This window comes from Marmota monax, unplaced genomic scaffold (assembly GCF_021218885.2).
Source record: "Marmota monax isolate L192 unplaced genomic scaffold, Marmota_monax_Labrador192_F-V1.1 WCK01_AAM20220418_F8-fsc00017, whole genome shotgun sequence".
In the NCBI taxonomy this organism is placed as follows: domain Eukaryota; kingdom Metazoa; phylum Chordata; class Mammalia; order Rodentia; family Sciuridae; genus Marmota; species Marmota monax.
The window spans coordinates 21,733,772-21,757,529 of NW_026695241.1; the positions used below are offsets into that span (position 1 = coordinate 21,733,772).

Here is a 23,758-nt window from a genome sequence, read left to right on the forward strand (position 1 = left end):
ATCAAAAGGGGGATGATAAAGTTGGCTACTGCAGGTCAACAAACATTTTAATAGTAAGTATTTGAATAGTGATAAAACAGCAAGGTGTTTAGGATATAGAAACCAATGACATCTGAAAATGCATCTCTTTTTGGCTTTCATGTGGGGCAACTGTCAGAAGTACATACCCATTTGAGTGACTTGGTTACTCGTGGCTAGTGTACATTCTAATTTTTTGAGACCCATGTCACACTAGTTAAAGAATTTGAATCTCACATTGTCCAATTAAGTTCACTTTTTAAAGGGTTAATTCCACTCAAGTTGCTTTATAAAAACAGGTTGACCTAATTTTGATTTTTAAAATGAAACAAGCATTTTTATGTGTATCAAGCACTCTGCAAATGCTTTTATTAAAGATATATTCAATCCACTGTACTCTTACAACTGTTTCCAATGCATAAATGAGGCAACTGAAGCTCTAAGAGTTGGTGTTGCTTTCCTAAGATCATAAAAAACTGTTGGTGGCCAAGATGGCTTTTTGTTTTCTGTGGTGCTGGGGCTCACCTGTATTAAAAAATGGGTTTTGTGTTTTTTTTTTTTTTCATATTTTTTTAGTTGTAGAAGGACACACACAATATCTTTGTTTATTAATTTATTTTTTATGTGGTGCTGAGGATCAAACCAGTGCCTCACACATGCTAGGCAAGCACTCTACCACTGAACTACAGCCCCAGCCCCAAAGATGGGGTTTTGATTCTAAGTCTTCTGACCAGAAGACCCTGGCTCCACCCACAACCCAACACTGAGTTAAATTTGGAACAGTGATAGAACATTTTTAAAGAACTTAACCTCAGGCCCAGGGAGTATAGCCAAGTGGTACAGTGCTTCTCAAGGTTCAGGGTTCCATCTCTAGCACCACAAAAAAAATACTATAATTAATTATGTATTGAAGAGCTATGGGTGTAACTTAAGATTTTTGCTAAGAGAACTAGAAGGGGAAGGAAAACACACCAGTGACGCATTTCTGTGATGAATAAAGTGTCAATCAGTCTTGGGTTTTACCATATACTGAAATCACAGCCAAGATGAGCCACGCAGTCCATTCAGGGAGGTACTTGATAAATACCAGAGCCATGAGGGCACTGATCATAATGAGATATGCCTGCTGCAGTCGAAGTGGACCTTTCCAGTGAATGGAAATCATTCCCACCACACCAAAATTCCAGATTAGGAGTGCAACTGTAATGTAGTCCACAGCAACATTATAGGTTTTAAACACTTCCCTGAAAAAAAAAAAAAAAAGATTTAAAAGAAAAATTATGTATGATAATTCTCACCAAGACAATGTGTGTGTGTGTTGATGCTGAGCATATGTGCTTAGTGAGCACCCTACACTGAGCAACATTCCCAGTTCTTTTTATTTTGAAACAGGATCTTGCCAAGTTACCCAGGCCAGCCTCAAACTTGTGATTCTCCTACCTCAAACTCCTGAGTGACTGGAATTACAGGCGTGCTATACCATGCTGGGCCAAGACAAGATTTAGAACTCTAAACCTTGGGATATTCAAACCCCACCTTCATATTTTTACATGGCCTACATTTACTATGCTATTATTTATCTAACATGTTTCTTTAGATTCACTTTTTATTCACATGGAGTTTATTTTAACAGGAAACTATTACTCATATAAATGGGAAACCAGTATCACAGGTTACAATTATAAAAATAAGTACAAAACTATATCACCTAAAATGCTCTTTGGTAAATCTTGGCTGGAGCCTGTGCCTAGTTCCTCAGGGATCCCTTTGGATTGTTCTCCCTGTGGTCCTGGAGCAGGCCTGGACTCTGCTTTATTTTTAAGTTTTACTTCATGGATGTACAATAATTTATTTAACCACTTTTTTTGTTGTTGTTGGGCAATCAGACAAATTTATTCTTTTGCTTTCAGAAACAATGCTTAATTATTATTCCTATAAATACTGAGTTTAGGACATATGCATTTAAAATGTTAATAGCTATGCAAAACTGCTATTAGGCATTACTTGCATTTTTTTCAGCTTAGAATATTATGTAGCTGTTTAATCTTTGTTAATTTAATGTGTATCTTTAGCATTAATCTTACAAGTAAGATATGCATATTTTCATATATTTAAGATAATTTGTGCTTTTCTTTGTTATCTTTTTGTGTTCTTTCTTATCCATTGGCCCTTGTTTTTTTCTGATAGGTTGTTGGTCTTATTGCCATGTAGAGGTTTTTTATATATAGTCTTTGTATATGAAATAAGGAGAAAATGTTTAGCAGTTTGTTATTCATTCTGTGATTTTAGACATTTTAGATTTTAACATTCATGATGTTAGACTTTCATCCATTCCAAATTTTTTCCCTAGATCACTACTCAATTATCCTCACACCAATTACTAAATAATCCATCTATAATCACCAGATGCTATGCCACCTTTTTCATAAACTAGATTCTGTTATATATCTGAGCATTTTTCTAGACTTTTTAATGTTGTCTAATCATGGTGCACCTATCACTGTTAATATAGTTTACTAATTTCATATTCGGTAGGCCTAGGACTCCTTCCCTTTTCTGTGGATAGCCTCATTTATTTATTTTTCCAAATAAAATTTTTTTGGGAGGTAACTTTATTTATTTTTATATGGTGCTGAGGATTGACCCCAAGGCCTTGCACGTGCGAGGTGAGTGCTCTGCCACTGAGCCATAACCCCAGCCCCTCCAAATAAACTTTAGAATTACCCTGTCCAGATTAAAAATAAATCCTAGCCAGGTGCGGTGGTGCATGCCTGTGATCCCAGCAGCTCAGGAGGCTGACCCACAAGGATTTCAAGTTCAGAGCTAGCCTCAGAAACTTAACAAGACCCTATCTCAAAATTAAAAAAATTTAAAAAGGGCTGGGATGCAATACTCAATGACTAAGTGCCTCTGGGTTCAATCCAGAGGGTTTAAAAAAAAAAAAACAAAAAACTAGAATTTTTAAATGCTTATTGGTAAATCCCAAATAAATTACTTATAATATTGATTTTTTAAAGGTAGCCACAAATTTAATAATGTTAGCCCTATTTTGTATTTTATTTAGAGACGAGGTCTGAGTTGTTTAGTGCCTTGCTTTTGCTGAGGCTGGCTTTGAATTTGCCATCCTCCTCCCTCAGTCTCCCAAGCCACTGGGACTACAAGTGTGTGCCTAGCATACATTCTTAAAATCCATTTTTAACATTGCAATTTACAGATTTCTACTAGAAGAATGTAAGTCTTGAAAAAAGTTTAGAATTAACCGCAGTTGTGAGTTCTTTCACTTATTACGAGCAAGAAACAAAAATGAATATCCCTACTTTTTTTTTTTTTAACATCTGAAAACTTTTTTGGCTTTATTTTAGTCATGAAGTCACATTTTACTTACATTATTTCCAACATTGTTGGAAATGCTGACTCATAGTCTTTGAATCATTTTCTCTGCCAATTTCAGTTGTTCATAATTAATGTACCATATGCCAATTAGTATACAATGGTCCATATGATATGGAATATCCCTACTATTGATAATATTCTGTCTCTTATATGCCAAGTTTTAAGAGTAATTCATTCTCAAGGTACATGGCTTTAAGGACAGTTATGGAGTCCAAACAATTAATGTCTGAAAAAGAGACTAAAAATTTCATCACTTACCCCAGATAAATGAATGAAAAAAAGAACAGCAACAACAGAGATGAAATGATAAGCCAGGCATGGATGACCTAGAAAGGAAAGCATTCCAATATGATCAGCAGATCCCATAACCCTTAAACAATGCAAATTTCTTACATCAGAAACAAGGAATATGTAAACTGGGCATGGTGGTACAACTGTAATCCCAGCTACTCAGGACACTGAGGCAGTGGGATCGAAAATTTGAGGCAAACCTCAGCAACTTAGGTGAGACCTGTCCCCAAATTGAAATAGGATAGGGACGAAGCTCATTGGTAGAACACTTGCCCAGAATGTGTGAGGCTCTGTGTTCCATCTCCAGTACTGCAAAGAACAAAAACAAAAAACAGTATATGTGTAAATGTTCTGCTCCCCACAATCCCTATTTGAGTACTCAGAATGGAACTCAGGGCCTGGCACATGCAGGGCAAGCACTCCATGACATAACCATCTCCAGTCCTAGTCCAGGTTGTTCTTCTTCTTTTTTTTTTTTGGTACCAGGGATTGGACCCAGGGACGCTTAACCACTGAGTTCCCAATATTCCCAAACCTTTTTATTTTGAGATAAGGTCTCACTAAGTTGCTGAGGTTGGCTTTGAACTTGCGAGCCTCCTGCCTCAGCCAATCAAGCCACTGGGATTATTGGCATGCGCCACCATACCCAGCTCCATGTTCTGCTTTTTAAAGGGGAGAACACAAAAATGGCTTTGGGATCAATGCATATTAACATGGAATTTTGGGGGGGTGCTGAATTAGTCATTATATAAAATAGAAACAAGACATATAAATTTTAGAAATTGGGCTGGGGCTGTGGCTCAGTGGTAGAGGGCTTGCCAAGCACGTGTGAGGACCTGGGTCCGATCCTCAGCATCACATAAAAGTAAATAAACAAAATAAAAGGTACTGTGTACAACTAAAAAATAAATATTTTTTAAAAAAAAGAAACAAAAGAAAAGATGACATTTAAACTTTAAAAAGCAATATTTTCAATGGAGGAATTTTATAGTATTTCTGTAATAAGGATAAAAAAATTGAAAATCAGATCTTCAGTTAAGTGATCTGTGTATGTGTATATGTGTGTGTGTGTGTGAGTGTGTGTGTCTGTGTGTGTATGCTAACTTTACAGAGAAAATGGGCCTTCTAAACTACAATCACTTGATAAAAGAATACTCAGAATTTGAAGTTTCAGTAACTACCATAATACTTCTATACTTATTTGACAAGACTCATTAATTTAATAAGTATTATTATTAAAAATTCCAAGTCAGTCAAGCATTATCACACAGAATTCAGACAGCACTCTATACCTATTAGTCACTATTACTCTCGTACATATTACTGTAAGGGATAAAATAAAAATATGATTTTTGCAAACTATTTTACAAAAGAAAGATTTTAAATGGTAATTTCATATAAGAGGTACATTTGGGAAAATGTTATACAATTCAAGAAGTCTGGAGTTTTAAAAAAGAGAATTGAGATATATGTTCACTGATAAGCTGTCAAGTAACTTCCAACCTAAAGTGGAAAAAAAATTTTTTTTTTTTTGGTGGTGCTGGGGAAGGAACTCAGGGCCTCATGTATACTAGGCAAGCACTCTACCATTGAGTTACATGTCCCCCCACTAAAGTGAAATTATTTTGAGGTGATTATGCTTTTTATTGGCTTTAACTATTCAAGGGACTTTATTATTTAATGGCAGAAGGAGCTACATAAACAATAACTTTTCAAAATCTCTGTCTTTTTTTTTTTTTTTAAATCTCTGTCTTAACTAGTACAGATCTAGTCAAACCTTGAGGAAATGAAATAAAATCCCCAAATCAAGAATGCTGTTTTGTTCTTCTTAATTTCCTCCCTCTACCACCCATCAATTGTCCCAATAATCAGTTCTGAGGTATCAAAACCCAGTTGGGGCTGCCAGAGATGGAGCTCAGTAGCAGATCATGTGCCTAGCATGCATAATACTTTGGGTTCAATCCCTAGCCCTGAAGAAAGAAAAAAAAAAAACCCACAAAACAAAAAGCCAAAATCTGTGATAAGACTGTGTTAATTTTCTCTCTGGTTCTGTTTTGATCACCCAAGGACTTTTCAATCAGTAATTGTTAATTCCTTTGAAAGAAATGATTTCTTAAAAATTCTCACCGTATTTTAAACAACTTTATAAAATGATACTTTGGGGAAAGTCTTCACCTCCCACCTACGAAGGTTTCACCTAGAAATTGGTACTCCTTAGACATTAAATATTCTAAACTTACTACTGAAATACAATAAAGCTATTTCTGATATTCATTCATTAAAAAATTTCCCTTGCATTTTACTATGAAAACTTCCAAAGACACAGCAAAATTTAAAGAATTTCACAGTGAACACTCATATCCTAGCCTTGATTCTACCACTAGTAATTTGTCATTTGGAAAATTTGCTATTTTCCTCAATTATAACTTATAGTAACATGAACATTCTAGCACAGTTTTTTAAAAAAATTTAATTTATTCCTTGAGATAAGTGAAAAAGCAAAAATTATTAAAGTGTATAAACTTTTTCTAATTGCTAAGTGTTAATACACATTGCTCAAACTACTTCACAAAAAAGGCTGGATTAATTTTATCAAGTCAATAGGTCAAATATGTTAATTCGATATTTTAGTATGCAGTTTTTTTTAACTGGTGAGGAAATACACACATGAATTTATCCAATTACCTAGTTATTAATCATGTATATTTCCCCCACATCTTCTCTGTCCATTTTTTTTTTTTTTTTACTTATTTGGAACGTTTGTAAGTGTTCTTTATATTGTAACAGTATCAGCCCTTTTACTATAATAATGGTAAACAGCTTTCCTACTTAGGTTGGTGATTTATGTTATGATTTTCTGAATTATTACCTGAATTCAAAGCTTCTTCAAATGATGACTAAATAGCACCCTCCTTTTCTAGAACATCTGGTAGTAAACAGACCCTTCTCATCTTGCAAAGATCCCTAGGTCAGCTTCCCTGTGCTAAAGGCTCTGAAAGACAAGAGCCCTATTTCAGTGTATAACAGTGCATACCTCTTCTGAACCCTGAACTATCCAAGCCAGAAATCATGTAACTAATAAGTTATAGCTCCATCTATAACAAATGGTGTATAATAATTAACTACATTTTCTATTTCTACCTTTGTAAGGCTTGTTTGGTCTTATATAGCTTCTTGCAAGCATTGCACAATCAACCTCTGATATGAGAAATCCTTAGGGTTTATTTCCAAACAGGTCCTAGCAAGCTTCTGAAATTCTGACTCAAAAGCTCCTTTTACATTATATGAGCAGTCAAAGTAAACAGTTTCCTTCTATAGAACTGGCTCTGCTTGCTAAGACTTGATCATTTAAAAACAAAACAATACAAATGAGCAAGTGTGGAAATCTGGCTGGATACAAACATTTTAGACTGTCTAAAATTAAGCATAATTAAATTACAACTACCTTGTCTCTCACACTGACTGCAACTACGAAACTTGGCCTGAAAGCATTGCCACAGCTAGCTGAGGACTAGGAACAGTGAAGAGGCCAGGAGAATTGGAAGCCACAGAGAGCAGAACAGTTTCCACTTTGTCCTTCCAGTACCCCCCTCCTCCTCCACCTGAACTCAACACCAGTTAAGTGGGTATCAGTGAGACGATGGGAGATCCAGAAGTCTAATTCTGGTCTAAGGAGCAGGAACTGGTATCTTAACACCTAGGTTGCTGAGAAAGCTTTCCTCGCCTTTCTTTTCTTTGTTCTCTCATGCCCAGCCCCCAAACAATCTTGAGTGGTACAATAGGGGTGACAGAAGCCTAAAATTCTCTCTGATTAAAGGATCCTTAGTCCCCAGAATGAGGCAAACAGCCCTTGTTTTATTTCACTTTGATCTCCCATTTCTTGGTCCTGACATTAGGAAATCAGATCCTAGCTTTCTGCTGCAGGAATGGAAGAGGAATTCCAGAGAAACTAGAAACTAACTAAACCAGAAGCTCGTGAAAGTAACCTCTAAGCTGTTCATGAACTTGTGGACCCACCTCTATGGTAAGCATGTGTGGATATGATCCTCAAGAGCATTCAGATTTTTGACAACTGAATGGCACACAGGTGGGCCAGATCTGAGAAGTACTGCAAAGACTTTGAAAACTGAACTGATTATTGTCACAGGCTACAGATTAGAATTTACAGCCTAATTCAACCAGGTCAGTTTGTTAGGTAGCTGGTTATAAATGGGTGAATAGGAAAAGGACAATGACAACTGAAAACCAGCCAAAACCTCCCCGGACATAATTAATTACATCCCCTTAAGAAAAATTGTTATTTCCAGATCAGGCCACACCCTACCAGGTAGTCTGGACCTTCCCCAATCACCAAGACTATGTCACAAGCCCCAATCATCCTTTCAACCAAAACATCAAGATTCTCACAAAGAAAGTTTGCTGAGTACTACTCAGAGGGTAATAAACGGATTAAGGAGGTAGGAAAGTAAGGCAAAAACAAGGGTACTCAATTTCCTTGAAAACCCCAACTCTGAGCACCAAATCATTCTCTCTTCAAGGCGTCAGTGCAGTTCCTTCATTGTATGTCACCCTCACTTCTCAATCTCTCTGGGACCACTGTGCTGACCCTCCACATGCTTTTAAAGGAACAATTTGCCTGCCTGGCTTCAGTCCACAGTATATATTACATTCTTCAGCAAAAAACCTGTTATATGCAGGAGAAATGCAAGGTCAGTTGAGGTCAGCGTGGGCCTAGAACTGTCCTATGTAGTGGGCACTTGAAAGTCTGATGTTATCCTGCTGTCAGTCAAAAGTCAAGAGGTGGACCTGGGAGGGACTCTCTGGAAACTTCCCTGGGACTCCCAGTAAAACTGGAAGGCAGGGAGGGCATGCAGTCCACCTCTCTGAGAGCATCTACTCTCCTCCTTGAGAATGTCCCCTTTTCCTAATTCTTCTGATAAAATCATGACTGCTACTCAGAGCAACATGTCTGAAATCTTTCTGGCATGACTGCAAGAACTGGTAAAGAGAGGATCTCTGTGGCTACCTCAGCTTTGCAGCAAGCTCTGGCAAACTGGCCCACAAAACAAAAATACCAACATTCTCTTAGGGTCTAAACAAGACCAGAGTTTATAACATAATATTTAAAATGACCAAGATATAATCCAAATTACTTAGCATGCAAATAACTAGAAAAATCCCAATCTGCATGAAAAAAAAAATTCAATGAATATAAATGCAAGACAAGGGACCAGGGTTGTGGCTCAGTGGCAGAGCACTTGCCTAGCATGTGTGAGAAAATGGGTTGATCCCTGGCACCACATAAAAATAAACAAATAAAATAAAGGTATTGTGTCCATCTACTACTTTAGAAGTATTTTTTAAGGGGCTGGGGATGTGGCTCAGGGTAGAGCTCTCGCCTAGCACGTGAGAGGCCCTGGGTTTGAATCTCAGCACCACATAAAAATAAATAAATACATTGTGTCCAACTAAAAAATAAATATTTAAAAAGTATTTTTTAAAAGAATCTTAAAAAAATAAAATAAATGCTAAGACAACACAGATGTTGGAATGCCAATAGTCTTCAAAGCAGTTATGTTAATAATGTTTCAAGAAATAACGACAAATACTCTTGAAATAAAAGGAAACAGACAAAGTACCATGAGGAGGAAAAAATATAAAGAAAAACCAAATGGAAATTTTACAATTAAAAAGTACAGTAACAACAACAACAACAAAATAGGCTGCATGGGCTCAATAGTAGAATGCCGATGACAAGGGAGAGTCAGTGAACAAAAAGCAGGAGAGAAGATTTAAAAAATGAGTAAAGAGACCTGTGGAACAATATTGTAGGTTAGGAATCCCTTATCTGAAATGCTCAGAACCAGAAGTGTTTCAAATTTCAGAGATTTTTGGATTCTGGAATATTTGCATAGACTTTACTAATTCAACATTTCCAATCCTCAAACTGCAAATTTGAAAGACTCTAATTTGACACTCAAAAAGTTTCAAAATTGGGGGCTCGGGATGCAGCTCCGTGGTAGAGTGTGTGCTCAATATGTCCAAGGCCCTGGGTTCAATCCCCAGTACCACAAACAAGCCCAAAAGGCACTCAAGCTGGGAATGGTGCCTGTGGCCCTAGCTAGTTGGCATGTCTGGGGCATAAGGATTACTTGGGCTCAAAAGTTCCGCACCAGCTTGGGCAAAGCAGCAAGACCATGTTTCCAAAAATAAAGCTTTACATTTTGAAGCATTTCAGATTTACAGATTAGAGGTGCTCAACTGACACAGGTCATTTGTGTCATTAGTCTTAAAAGGGGAAAATAATGTGGTCCAGAAGAACTATTTTAAGAAATAATGGTTGAAAATTTCCCAAACTTGGTAAAAGACATAAATTAGAGACTCAAGAAGCACAGTGAATTCCAAAAAAGATTCAAATTACACCAACTCCTGAAAACTGAAGAAAACTTTAAAAGTGAACAGAACAAAAAATAATCATGCTGTTATTTTATAGGGGAATAATTTAAATAACTGATTTTCCTCAGAAACCACTGAAAGCTATCAGTAGAATGTCTCCTCACCACCTCCCATACTAGGGATCAAAAGACTATTTTTAAAAAGTTAAAAGAGGGCTAGGGATGTGGCTCAAGTGGTAGCGCGCTTGCCTGGCATGTGTGCGGCCCTGGTTCGATCCTCAGCACCACATACAAACAAAGATGTTGTGTCCGCCGAAAACTAAAAAATAAATATTAAAAAAAAATCCTCTCTTTAAAAAAAAAAAAATTCTCTCTCTCTTAAAAAAAAAAAATTAAAAAAAAAAGTTAAAAGAACCAAAACAAAAATTCTATGTCCAGTAACAATACCCTTCAATAATGAGGTGAAATAAAACATTCTAAGATAAAGAAAAACTAACAGGAAACGAAGCCAGCAGACTTGCTCTTAAAAAAAAAAAAAAATTATTAAAGGAAGTTGTTTAGACAAAAGGCAAATAATGCTACAAGAAAAACCTCAAGAATGAAATAAGAGCAAGAAATAGATTATATTTTCTCAATGTATTCTTCATCATCTCTTTTTTTAAAGAGAGAGGATAGAGAATTTTTTTTAATATTTATTTTTTATTTTTTCAGTTTTTGGAGGACACAACATCTTTGTTTGTATGTGGTGCTGAGGATCGAACCCGGGCCGCACGCATGCCAGGCGAGCGCGCTACCGCTTGAGCCACATCCCCAGCCCTTTTTTTTTTTTGATGGAAGAGATTGAACCAGGGCCTCATGCAGTCTAAGCAGGTGCTCTATCATTGAGCTACACTCCAGACCTTACATATGTTTTAAAGTATGTCTGATGCCCAAGCAGAGTGATATATGCTTATAATCCTGTGACTCAGGAGGCAGAGGAAGGAGGATCAAAGTTTGAGGTCAATCTGGGCAACTTAGTGAGACCATCTCAAAGCAAAAAATAAAAAGAGGGCTGGGGATGTAGCTCAGTGATAAAGCACCCCTGGGTTCAATAAATAAATAAATGTTTGGTAGTTAGTAAAAATTATAACACTGACAAACTTTTTAATGGTGAAGGGTAAAGGAATGTATAAAACAGTAAGGTTTTTTTTGTCACTTGTAGTAATACATTAAGTAGACTAGGAAGATAAAACAGATTAACTGAATAGTCCTATAACTAACGAAATCAGACTTACTCCAAGCACTGACAACTTTCACCCAATATTTAAAGAAGAGACAGCATCAATATCTCTAGAAAACAGATTAGGAGGGAACACACACTTCCCAAACCATTTTATAGGACCAGCATTATCCTGATACCAAACCCATTCAAAGACAATGCAAGAAAAATATGAGCCAACATCCCCAACAAGCACAGTTGCAAAATCTTCATCAAAATAATAGCAAATTGAATCCAGTGATAAAGAGAATACACCATATCAACTAAGATTTATCCTAAGAATGCTAGGTGGGTCAATCTTCAAAAATCAATTTAATTCACTATTATCAAATGAAATGGAAAGAAGTCCAAAATATACTATTAAGTGAGAAAGAAAGGAGATGGGAGGAAGGGTAATTGTCTACTATTATAAAACAGTGGATTTAATATGTCTCAATTTCTATTCCTATGTTTCACCTCTACCCGTATTTTTTATTGGTGCATTGTCAATTTCTATTCTAGTTTTCTTTTGTTTTTGTGGCGCTGGGGATTGAACCCAGGGCTTTGTGCATGCAAGGCAAGCACTCTACCAACTGAGCTAGCCCAATTTCTATTCTTAAAAAAGTACATATTCTACCAGCATGCCTCTAATCCCAGCAACCCAGGAGATGGAGGAGGTAGCAGGATCCCAAGTTCAAGGCCAGCTTCAGTAACTTATCTCGGCCCCAAGCAACTTAGTGAGACCTGGTCTCAAAATAATTTAAAAGGGAGTGGGGGTTGGATATGTGACTCACTGGTGAAGTGGCTCTGGGTTCAACTTCCCAGTAACAACAACAACAACAAAGTACATATTCATATGTAATTAGCAAAGTAAGTTTAAAAAAAAAAAAGTAAAAGAAAAGATATGCATCAAATTATTAACAGTGGTTACATCTTGGAATAGGACTGGTTGGTGGTGATAACTGGGGTATGTATAGTTAAACTTGGTCTGAATGTTTTTAAACTATGAACATGCCTTGCTTTTATTAACTATTAAAAGTAAAACAGGAGTTTTTTTTTGCTTTTGTAGTATTTGAAAAATAGAGAGTAAAGTTTAGAAGGTCAGCTGAGAAATCAGGCTACTAAACTAGTCATGAAGATAACAGATGGTAGTGATTACACATTAAAAACTAGACGGTCCTAGCAAAGTATACCCACTGGTGATGAAATGGCATGAAAGATAATTAAACTTATGTGCCAACAGACATCTGAATAGAATTGATGCCAAAGGAAATAACCTTCTAACCATGGGCCTAATAAACAGATTTTTTTTTTTTTTTTGAGAGAGAGAGAGAGAGAGAGAGAATGAATTTTTTAATATTTATTTTTTAGTTTTCGGTGGACACAACATCTTTATTTGTATGTGGTGCTGATGATCGAACCCAGCGCCGCGCGCATGCCAGGCAAGCATGCTACCGCTTGAGCCACATCCCCAGCCCAATAAGCAGACTTCTAAGCTAAAAATATTTAACTAAAAGTTGTATTTGAGGGCTGGGGTTGTGGCTCAGTATAATAGAGCATTTGCCTAGCATGTGTGAGGCACTGGATTCAATTCTCAGCACTGTGTATAAATAAACAAATAAGATAAAGATTCATCAAAAATAAAAAAAAAATTTTTAAAGTTGTATTTGAATGGGCTGGGGATGTGGCTCAAGCGGTAGCACGCTCGCTTGGCATGCATGCAGCCTGGGTTCGATCCTCAGCACCACATACAAACAAAGATGTTGTGTCTGCCGAAAACTAAAAAATAAATATTAAAATTCTAAATAAATAAATAAAAATAAAAAGTTGTATTTCAGGATGTAAACTTAAACCATGAAATTGAACGTAATTTTCCATGAGAGAAAAACAGTTCAATGTATGAGATTCAAAACTGGTGAGCCTTAGGAGAAACTGCAAAGACCAAGGTAGGGAGATAAGTGAACATCAAAAAGAATGTCAAGCAGAAGAGGGTGACTAATAAGCCAATGGCAATAAGGTCCAGAGAAATTAAGTTCAAAATACTGGCAACCAGAAGACAAGCAGTTTCCACAGAGGCATAAATCCAAAAGAGGTTGGATTTGACAGGAGTCTTAGGTATTGGCTCTGCATCAATCCAGGCCAAACTCTGGGCTCAAAGCCCCATAGTGACCTAGCTTCCAACCCACACTAGCCTCGTGAGCCCTCCCAACACTCCTCATATGAAAAACTGGGATAACAGTAGGGCCTGTTCCATTGAGCTGGTGTGAGGATGAAATGAAACCAGGCAGATATAGTTTGCATAGCTTGCTATATTGTCCTCTACACACCATTGCCTGAGGCTGGGAAAATCCATTCATGCTTAAAATTAGAGGGGAGGGGTCGTTTAAAGATGTTGCTTTCTTGGAGCTGGGGTTGTGGCTCAGGGGTAGAGCGCTTGCCTTGCACATGTGAGACCCTGCGTTCAATCCTCAGCACCACATAAAAATAAATAAAGATATTGTGTCCATGTATAACTAAAAAAATATTTTTTAAAAAAAGATGTTGCTTTCTCTTTTATATGTGAAAGTATGAAACACACAGAAATTTAACAGTTTCCTAAGATCACCAGGAAAAAGAACTCAGGAAATGCAATACTGAGTCCAGAGCCCCATCTATTCAATTACACAGGAATTTTGAAAAAGAAAAAAAATCTGGAAGTAATTTCTAGATTACAAAAAAGGTAAAATTCCATCCCCTTATAAAATCCAAAAAAGAAACAGAAGAACAAAAGTACCATATGATTTAAAAAAAAAATTCACTAAGCAATTCTAATAAAGCAGAGAAATGGAACCAGCAGTAAGCACTTCCATGTTGATAAAACACATAAAGAAAACTAAGAAAGAGCATACTTAAAGCAGGGGGAGAGTTCCAATCACTTGCTCTGGCTTACTGAGAATTGACAACAACCCATTATCATACATACCTCCATCTTCAATGGTCATCATGTGATAATGTCAGACCACAAATACTCACCACTTTAGGCTAACATATATGCCCAATCAGAAGTTGAACAAGTAAGGCTAAATTCTATATTACTTTAGAGCTTGTGAGCTTTGAAAGGATGTTTGATCTTAACTAAATTAAGACATTTGTTTTATGGATTAAGAATATAGCTGAGTGGTAGAATGCTTGCCTAGCAAGGTCCCAGATTCAATCTCCAGGATCAAAAAACAAATAATAAATGAAATAAAATAAATTTTAGAAATACATATGCATGCCTATAAAAATTAGCATAGTTTTAAAAAAATTCGGGCTAGGGATGTGGCTCAAGCAGTAGCGCGCTTGCCTGGCATTTGCGGGACGCTGGGTTCGATCTTCAACACCACATAAAAATAAAATAAAGATATTATGTCCACCTAAAAACTAAAAATAAATATTTAAAAAAAAATCAATGCTGGTGAACGTGGGGGAAAGTACAAATTGATACAACCTTTTGGATAAAGTTAGCATACTGAGAGTTAAAACACAGTTAATTTGCCCCCAAAATTCCATGTTTAGGCCTGTACTCTAAGGAAATAATTTTTAAAATTCTACGCATAAAGATATCATTTTTTAAAATAGCGGATAACTGAAAACAACTCAAAATATCCAATATCAGAGAAACTAGAAAACATAAATTACAATATATTCATTGAGTCAATAATTATGCAGCCATAGAAATTTTTTCTAAGAATTTATAATATGGGAAAATGCTTATATCAGAGTAAAAGTTAAGAAAGGACACATACTGACTATCTACTTTAAACATGTTAAAAATATATACAGGAAAATACTAGAAGGAAATGAGTAGACTCCATTATTTGGAAAGTTAACATTTATAATTTATATTATTTGAGAATGACCTTAAAGCTCTATAATGTCTAGTAAACTGTAAATTTTCTGAGACTTGAGTCTGAAACATGTGCCAAAGGGCTGAGATTTAGGAGTCACTTAGTGAGAGAACAAGGGGAGGAGAGGCTGGGGGTTGTAACTGTGTCTTTCCTGTACAACCCCTTGACCTCACTTTGCAAGGAAAGAAAGAGTGCTACCACAGGAAGGACGGTACGTGAATGGAAAGCAATTTAGAACCAAGGTATGAATGCTAGTGTTAGACTCACCAAGGAGTCTAACACTAGCATCTGAAGGTGACCTTATTCTATATTCAAATGTGAGAATCTGAATTCTTTTGGTTATAACTAATTTTATGGGGACAATTACCTTATGCTATTTTTTTGGTTGCGGGGTTGGCATTACCGGAGATTGAACTCAGGGACACTGGACCACTGAGCCATATCCCCAGCCCTATTTTGTATTTTATTTAGAGACAAGCAACTCACTGAGTTGCTTAGTGCCTCACTTTTTGCTGAGGCTGGCTTTGAACTTGCGATCCTCCTGCCTCAACTTCTGGGATAACAGACATGCACTACTAAGCCTGGCTCCTTTTGCTATTTGTGAATTGAGCTGATACACAAAGGTTTTAAAGTATATGCCTGCAGAATATCATAAATGTACCATGAACTGAAATGTTAAAACCACTTAGACTGTGATATTACATGAAAATATTTGTTTCACATATATGCCTTTTTTTATTTTTAAAATGTTCCACAATGAGGGGAAGGTAAATAAAAACTAACTTAGGTCTAAAAGATAAGACCTTTTTCTTTACTAAACCAAGAAAGATATGTGACAAGAAGATGCACTCATCACAGAACAAGGCAGAAAGCAAGCATTATCACAGCTCACCTTATAGCACCTGTATTTATATAGAACCACCAAGAGGATAGTCATGACGACAATGACACTGATCATGATGGCAGCATTCAGAATTGAGTGCAGGGCTCTCTGTCCCACAGTCTCGGTGTCTTCCGTGAACGGAGTATAGATTCTATAATAAAACAAAACACAAAAGCCCTGGTTAAGTAAGTGTTATTGGATATCCCAAACCACATATTCCCTCCAACACTATAATTTTGTTTTCCTTTTGATTAATGTCTTGTAAGTCATTTTTTGCCCATTTCACTAGTCTAGCTCAGAATTTTTAACCTAAGAAAATAGCTATACTCTAATAGTTGCTTCAAAATAAAATGAAATATCTAAGATATGGAGAGATGAACTTATGTGAGCCAGGCATTGGCTCCACCTAGTGGATGCTTTGTACTGAAATAATTGCCTTATCAAATGTATTCTCCACTGTTTATTAATCTGTTACATAATCAGATTCTGCAACATTAATTACCTAGGTTGACGAATGGTTGGCAAAGGAAGACAATATGGTGCATAATTATTGTCTTTCATCTGTAGAGTGATGAGAACTAGAGTTGTTTTGAGACAATGTCACATATCCACCTTCCCTTATCTCACTCATATAAAAATACTTCCAGGTGCCAATGTATCCAGCTAAAAGACTTTATTTCTGATTCCCTTGTAGTTAGATATGGCCATGACACTAAGGAATGGCCAATGAATTTTAATAGATGTTGTGTAAAGAGCTTCTGAGGAAGAGTACATTCTGCTGAGAGGGAGAAATCCTCTGCCTTTTTCTCCCCCACTACTTTCTGCTTTCTGGATGAAGGGAGGGGCTCCATTCTGGAGTCTGAAGTAACCTTTGAGAGGAAGGAAGGAAGGAAGGAAGGAAGGAAGGAAGGGAGGGAGGGAGGGAGGGTGGGCGGGCGGGCGGGCTGAGAACTTGATGAACGTAAAGCTGCTATACCAATCTGGACAGCCTACCTCTGTGCTGCTCTATGGGTAAGAGAAAAAAGTACCATTTAAACCAGTTTTGTCTCTAACAGGGTCAGCAAACTTTCTATAAAGGGCCAGATAGTAAATATTTTTAGTTTTATTGGTCACATGGTCTCTTGTTACTGAGGTATGAAAGTAGCCATAGACACAAATAAATAAATGGACATGGTCTTTTTCCAGTGAAAGTTTATTCACAAAAATAGGAGGCAGGCAGAGCTGACCTACTGGTTGGGGCTTGCCAACCCTTGTCCTGTAGTATGAAGCCAAACCTAGTCTTGATTTATACAGATACTATTCCCCAATCCCTTAGGCTACTTCCTCTTACCCCTGCCCTTCACTCATGTCTCAGCCATACTACCAGAAGGCTAATAGCACGGCTTTCAGAACACCATGCAGTTTTTCAGACATTTCCCAAATTCACATTCTAAAACTCAAGTTCTTAGAGACAGGACTAGATGACATCTGAATTGGAGCATTTTTCTTGGTGGCCAAGGGCAACACCAACAGCACTGTGGAATCTACATGATAGTTCCCCAACTCTAGAGAGTGCTAGGTTACATTAGATATTCATTCTTACAATTAACAACTTTTTTTTTCCTGAGTATTTATTTCTGGAGACAAAGTGCTCTCATGGGCCTTACTATAAAGGAAATCACACATTAAATAATGTAAATAAATATATTTTTGCAAATTGTGACAAATAAGAAAAGAATAGGCTGCTGTGAGAAAGAATATTAGGAAGGAGGTGTTAGGAGATGAGGGAAGTTACTTTTGATGATTTAACATTTAAGCCAAAATGAGAAGAAATCTATCCACCAAAATTAGAAAAGAAAAGAACATTCCAAACAAGAACAATGGCCCTATGGCCCTGAGGAAGGAAAATCATGCTTAATTTGTTCAATTCCAAATAAATTCAGCCCTATCCAATGACACCATCCATGAAACGATTGCAGCGTTCATTTTCCCACTTAAAGCACCAAGTAATAACCCCCTAATTCTCTCTATTGCCTCTGGCCATCAGAGAAATGGACTCCTTCATGCTCCTTCGGTGCAGAGGCCCTCAAGGTGATGATAACACAGTGAGGAAAAGCCACATGGCCTTAAGAACAATGAAACAAAACACTCATACATACAGCTGTCCATCTTTCCGAGTATAAAAGCTGACAGATTTGATGGTAGCCACCACCACCACCATGCAGAGAGTCACAGGGACAAACAGCATGATGACATGTTTGGCGCCATATTTCAGTGTCAGCTCCTCATCCTCTTCCTCATCTTGCTCCACCACCTGCCGTGAGTTACCCTGCGGTCGGCCATTAGATACTGGTTCAGGGTTCCCAGGTCTTCGTCGATCACCATGATCCTGCCGTTCTCGATTATCATTCTAAAAGCACAAGAAAAATATTGTTAATAAATCAGACCCTCAGCAGAATAAGGGGTTCTATATCAAAAACAAAATATGTAACAATTAGGCCAGTCATTAATTGAGTTCTAAAAACTTGAGACAAGAAAGAGCCAACTTGCAGGCAGTGTGCAATTCAAAAGTTATTTTTGTATGCGGTGCTGAGGATTGAACCCAGTTCAAAAGTCTAGATGGTTTACCATTGTCTTGGCTCACCCCACTCTCTCCTCCCATTCTCAGCCTAAGCCAACTGAACTGAACTTTAAGGTTTGTCTTACAAACTGACACCACTATCAAACCTTTATCTGTAGCAGTTGCAAGCAAAGTAGGCTCACCTTTTCACATTCAAGAAGTGTCTTTAGGCAGGTTCACATCAGTTACACAAGGAACTATCTAACCTCCATTATTAACAACACTAAAATCCATGCTGCTCAAGGAATCTCTCTGCATTAGTTCTATATGCTATTCTATAGCATATAAAGTTACAATTATCTTCACAAACACATTTAAATTTTTAATATATCAAAAATTGAAAAAACTCCCCTAGAGAGCAACTAGGCCTTAATTCTGATGGTCCATGTCTTTATTTTCCACATCCTGACTATACTCTATATAAGAGAACAATAAATAAATACTTAATGAATGACTGATGAATGAAATTAGAAACTTTCTGAGATTCTACTTTCCTCAAACTCTTAAGCCAGATACAATTTTGTTACTTTTATATTTATCCTGGTCTTTAATTTACTTTCTTTCTTTCCTTCTTTCTCTCTTTCTTCCTCACACCCTCTCCCCACCCCTTCACTTTCTTTTCTTTTTTACAGTGCTGGGGGACCAAACACAGGCCCTCCAACGTGCTAGGTACTTCCTAGCACTGAGCTACTTCCTAGGCTCCTGGGCTTATCTTTTCTTATTCTTTAAGTTGAATTTTTCTTTTGCTATCAAGGTTCCTATCTTAAAACTTGGTTTTTGTAAAGGGTTGAATAAATAACAAAGGCAACAATAATATATATAGGGACTGGGGTTGTGGCTCAGCGGTATAGCGCTTGTCTAGTGCATGTGAGGCCCCGGGTTTGATCCTCAGCACCACATAAAAATAAATAAATAAAACAAAGGTACTGTGTCTAACTACAGCTAAAATATAAGTATTAAATGTTTTTAAAAAATAATAGGTGGGCTGGGGTTGTGGCTCAGCGGTACAGCGCTCGCCTCGCATGTGCGAGACCCTGGGTTCGATCCTCAGCACCGCATACAAAAATAAACAAGTGAAATAAAGGTGTTCTTTCCAACTACAACTAAAAAATAAATATTAAAAAAAATAATAGGTGACAGAAAAGGGAAAAAAAAAAAAAACCTAGGTACTCCTCCTTCTGATGGGTAAGTGAACAGAAGGTAGACTGTTGGTCCCTGTTACTCTGGGGATTGAACTTAGGGGTACCATACCACTGAGCAACCCCCTGACAAATCCTTTGTATTTTTTATTTTGAGGCAGAGTCTCATTAATAACACTAAAATCCATGCTAAGACTGGCCTCAAATTTGCAATCCTCCTGCCTCAGCTTCTGAGTCCCTGGGATCACAGGCATGTACTGCTGCACCTGGTTTGTACCTCATTTTTGACTACAGAGTCTAACTATTGCTGTAGAACATTACTATTATTCATTAAAAACACATTCTCCATTTAATAATGGCTTAAAGTAATTCCTGCTGGGGTTGTGGCTCAGCAGTAGAGTGCTCACCTAGCATGTGCAAGGCCCTGGGTTCGATCCTCAGCACCACATAAAAATAAATAAAAAGAAAGGCATTGTGTACAACTAAAAAGAAATATTAAAGAAAAATAATTCTAATGTATCAGAGGTTGTGATATGTATATTACCTTTAATTCTCACATTCACCTGGTCATCACTTCTTCACAAATGAGGAAATAGTCACAGCTACTGTGTGTCAGAGGTTCTGAACACAGGCCACCCTGCCTCCAGAAGTCAAGTTCTCAACCACCTCCTAACTTGCCAGTCCCAAAACAACATGAGCTCTGCAGGCATGGTGAGGGCTGGGGGTTCTTTTTATTTCATTTCTGATATAACTATTCCACAAGTAATTTTCAAAATTCTACTATATTCCAGATACTTTGCTGTAGCAATACTGAAATAAGAGCTAAGACTCTGTACTTAGCTCTTATTTCAATATTCAAAACTCTGTAAGTTAGTTTAAGGAACAGATGGTTGAGAACTTTGTTTGCCATGCCAAGGACTTTAGACCTTATCGTGAAGCAATTAAAAAAGTAATAAAGATTGCTAAAGTCAAGGAAGTGATACAATCAGATTATGTTTCATTTTTAAGAAATCTGACTGGCAATGAAAACTAGATGCATGAGAAAAATATTTCAGAAGTTGAATAGGTAGGCCTTGTTGCAAATTATACGTCAACTATAAGGGATCAAGTTGATGATGATGGCACTGATATAGACAGGGTACACAAAAAGATAAGCAAGCTGGAGAGAAGAGAAATATTTTAGAAATATAACTGAATCTGAAGTACCTGCAACCAGATAGGAAAGTCCAAGGGCAATTAGCAATAGAAAAGTCAAGCTTAGAGAAGAGGTAGGCAGTCATTACTCTACAGTTATGAGAATCAACAAAATTGCAGGGAAGAGTACAGACAGAAAACACAAAATGGTATGGACACGTTACTCATTAATATAATATAACAGCTGTGGAAGGAAAAATGCAGTGAGAAGCTGATCAAGAAGTGTGAATAATCCTAGGCATAAGCAGCAGGAGATGAGAGAAAAAGCATTAGAGAACAGGAGAGGGAAAGACACCCTGAAGAGTTCACACAACATAGAAGGGAGAGAGGAGTGCAGTTTCAACAGTCAGGGAGGAGGAGAGGCAAAAGCTCACTGAATTTGACAATGCGAAGTTCACCAAGTGCAACAGTGAAGAGGGAAATTAGACGATAAATCATAATGGATTGGGGAACTAATGGAAATTAAGCAAAAAAAAAAAAAAAAAAAATTGGATGAGAGAGGAACCCAAACTCGAAAAAGTTATTTTAGAGAAGTTAGAAACTTGAGCATACCAGTCAGGTCAAAGTATAGAGGTCCCAAGAGAAGAGACTGAATAGTGAGACAGGGGAATGACAACTAATGGAAATGGGTAGGGGGAGAGAAGAGGAAAACAGTCAGCCTCACAAAGGCATCTCTGCACCCTCTTCTTCAGTCTGGAGATCAGGAAGTAAGTTGTAGGTGGCACAGAGAAAGTGTTTATGAGAACCCAGATCCTATGGGGAATGGAAAGGAAACTACTGCAAAGCATTAAAAACAGAAACCTGCCGAGAAAGATAATTTTTGCTGAACCCAAGTTACTACATGACCAAAGTCCAGCAGCATGGAAATGATTAAGAGGAAGGTGAGGTCTGGAGGGCAGGGACACAGTGTGACAATAGTTGAGGAACAGCAGAGTTGAGAAAATTCAGACTTTTATTCTCCCAGAAAAGGAAGTGACTGGGCCATCTGGGTGAACTGTGACCTCTGTGATTAATATTCAGCAAGATGATTCTGACCAATTTGATGGGTTGATTAATACAAGTAATAATAGCTAGCTTTACATAGTAATTGGTAATTCATACAGCACTCTCACATTATCTCATTTATTTACAGAAACAACTAGTCCAAAATCTTAAAACCAGAAAACAGCTGAGGAAGGTATCAAATTCTAATCTCCTGCTTCAAAACTTGTGTTCTGCTGGGCTTGTTGGCACACGCCTATAATCCCAGCAGCTCAGGAGGCTGAGGCAGGAGAATTGCATGTTCAAAGCCAGCTTCAACAAAAGTGAGGTGCTAAGCAACTCGGTGAGACCCAATCTCTAAATAAAATACAAAATAGGGCTGGGGATGTGGCTCAGGGGTCGAGTGCCCTGAGTTCAATCCCCGGTACCCAAAAAACAAAACCTGTGTTCTTTTTGGTACCACAGCCCTCCTATTAAGCTATATGAACTGTTTATTACGTAAGTCAGGCAGGAAAGGGGCCATCACAAGCTCATTCACGATACTGGATGTTCTGGTTCATAAAGAAGAAGTACCAACCCCACCCTGCTGTACCTCCAGACTAAAATGGTCTCCTCGACAACAGTCACACTCAAAATTTCTAGTTCTCTTTCCCCCATTATCTAAAATACTACAAAGAATGGATACTTTGTATACTAATTTTTTTGGGGGGGATATGGGGATTGAACTCAGGGGCACTCGACCACTGAGCCACATCCCCAGCCCTATTTTGTATTTCTTTTGGAGACAGGGTCTCACTAAATTGCTTAGTGCCTCACTGTTGCTGAAGCTGGCTTTGAACTCTCCATCCTCCTGCCTCAGACTCTCAAGCTGCTGGAATTACAGGCGTGCTTAAAACTGATTCAATTTTTCTTTTTTAAATGGTACAGTTTATTTAAAACATAAAACACCTACATGATTCTAAAGTAAAAAAGCTATAAAAATATGTATAATAAATCACCTCCTTCTACACAATCTACCTCATTTCCTAACTTCCCAGCTTACTTCTGTTACTGTTCTCCTGCAACTCCTAAGTTTCTCCATGCATATGCAGGCACACATAAATATATATTCACATAAATGGTAGTAAAATAAATGTACTATGCTTTGCCTTCTCCACCAACTACATGGATTGGTTTGTTTGTTTTGGTACCAGGAATTAAGCCCAGGGTTTAGTGTATGCTAGGCAACTGACCTACATCTCTGGCCCTCTTCACTTAACCATTGAACTTAGAAATTTTTATATATCAATGTATAAAGACATCATTACATCCATATTCAGTTTTTTTTTTGTTTTTTCTTTTCTTTAAGATGGGGTTTTGCTGTGTTGCCCAGGCTAGCCTCAAACTGTGATCCTCCTGCCTCAGCCTGCCTCAGCCTTCTTCAGCCTAAGCTGAGATTACAGACACATGCCAGCATGCCTGGCTCCTCATTCCTTTTGTTTAAAAAAAAAAAAAAAAAAAGAAAGAAAGAAAGAAAAGAAAAGTTAATAGCCAGTATAGGAATGTATCATGATTTATTTGGCCAATCCCCTAATGATGGACATTTAACTTGCTTCCTTCCAATGTTTTGCTTTACATACAATGCTGCAATAAATGCTCCCATAAATCATTTAACATGTATGTGGGCATATTAGGGTAAGTTCTCTAAAGTATAATTGGTAGAATAAAGTATATTCACATTTCATACTGATATATTTTGCCAAATCCCACATAGACACCC

General features: G+C 37.3%; 1 protein-coding gene across 2 annotated transcripts in view; it reads right to left on the bottom strand.

Annotated features, from left to right (window-relative positions):
* The window catches only part of Psen1 (presenilin 1), a 64,223-nt gene that overhangs the window by 14,400 nt on the left and 26,065 nt on the right, over positions 1-23,758 (bottom strand). For both annotated transcript variants that reach the window (XM_046440961.2, XM_046440959.2), the window contains exons 4-7: positions 18,225-18,475; positions 16,096-16,237; positions 3,670-3,737; positions 1,042-1,262 (exon numbers count right to left, since the gene is read on the bottom strand). In XM_046440961.2, the coding sequence (XP_046296917.1) occupies positions 1,042-1,262; positions 3,670-3,737; positions 16,096-16,237; positions 18,225-18,475 (682 nt within the window). The remainder of the gene's footprint in view (positions 1-1,041; positions 1,263-3,669; positions 3,738-16,095; positions 16,238-18,224; positions 18,476-23,758) is intronic.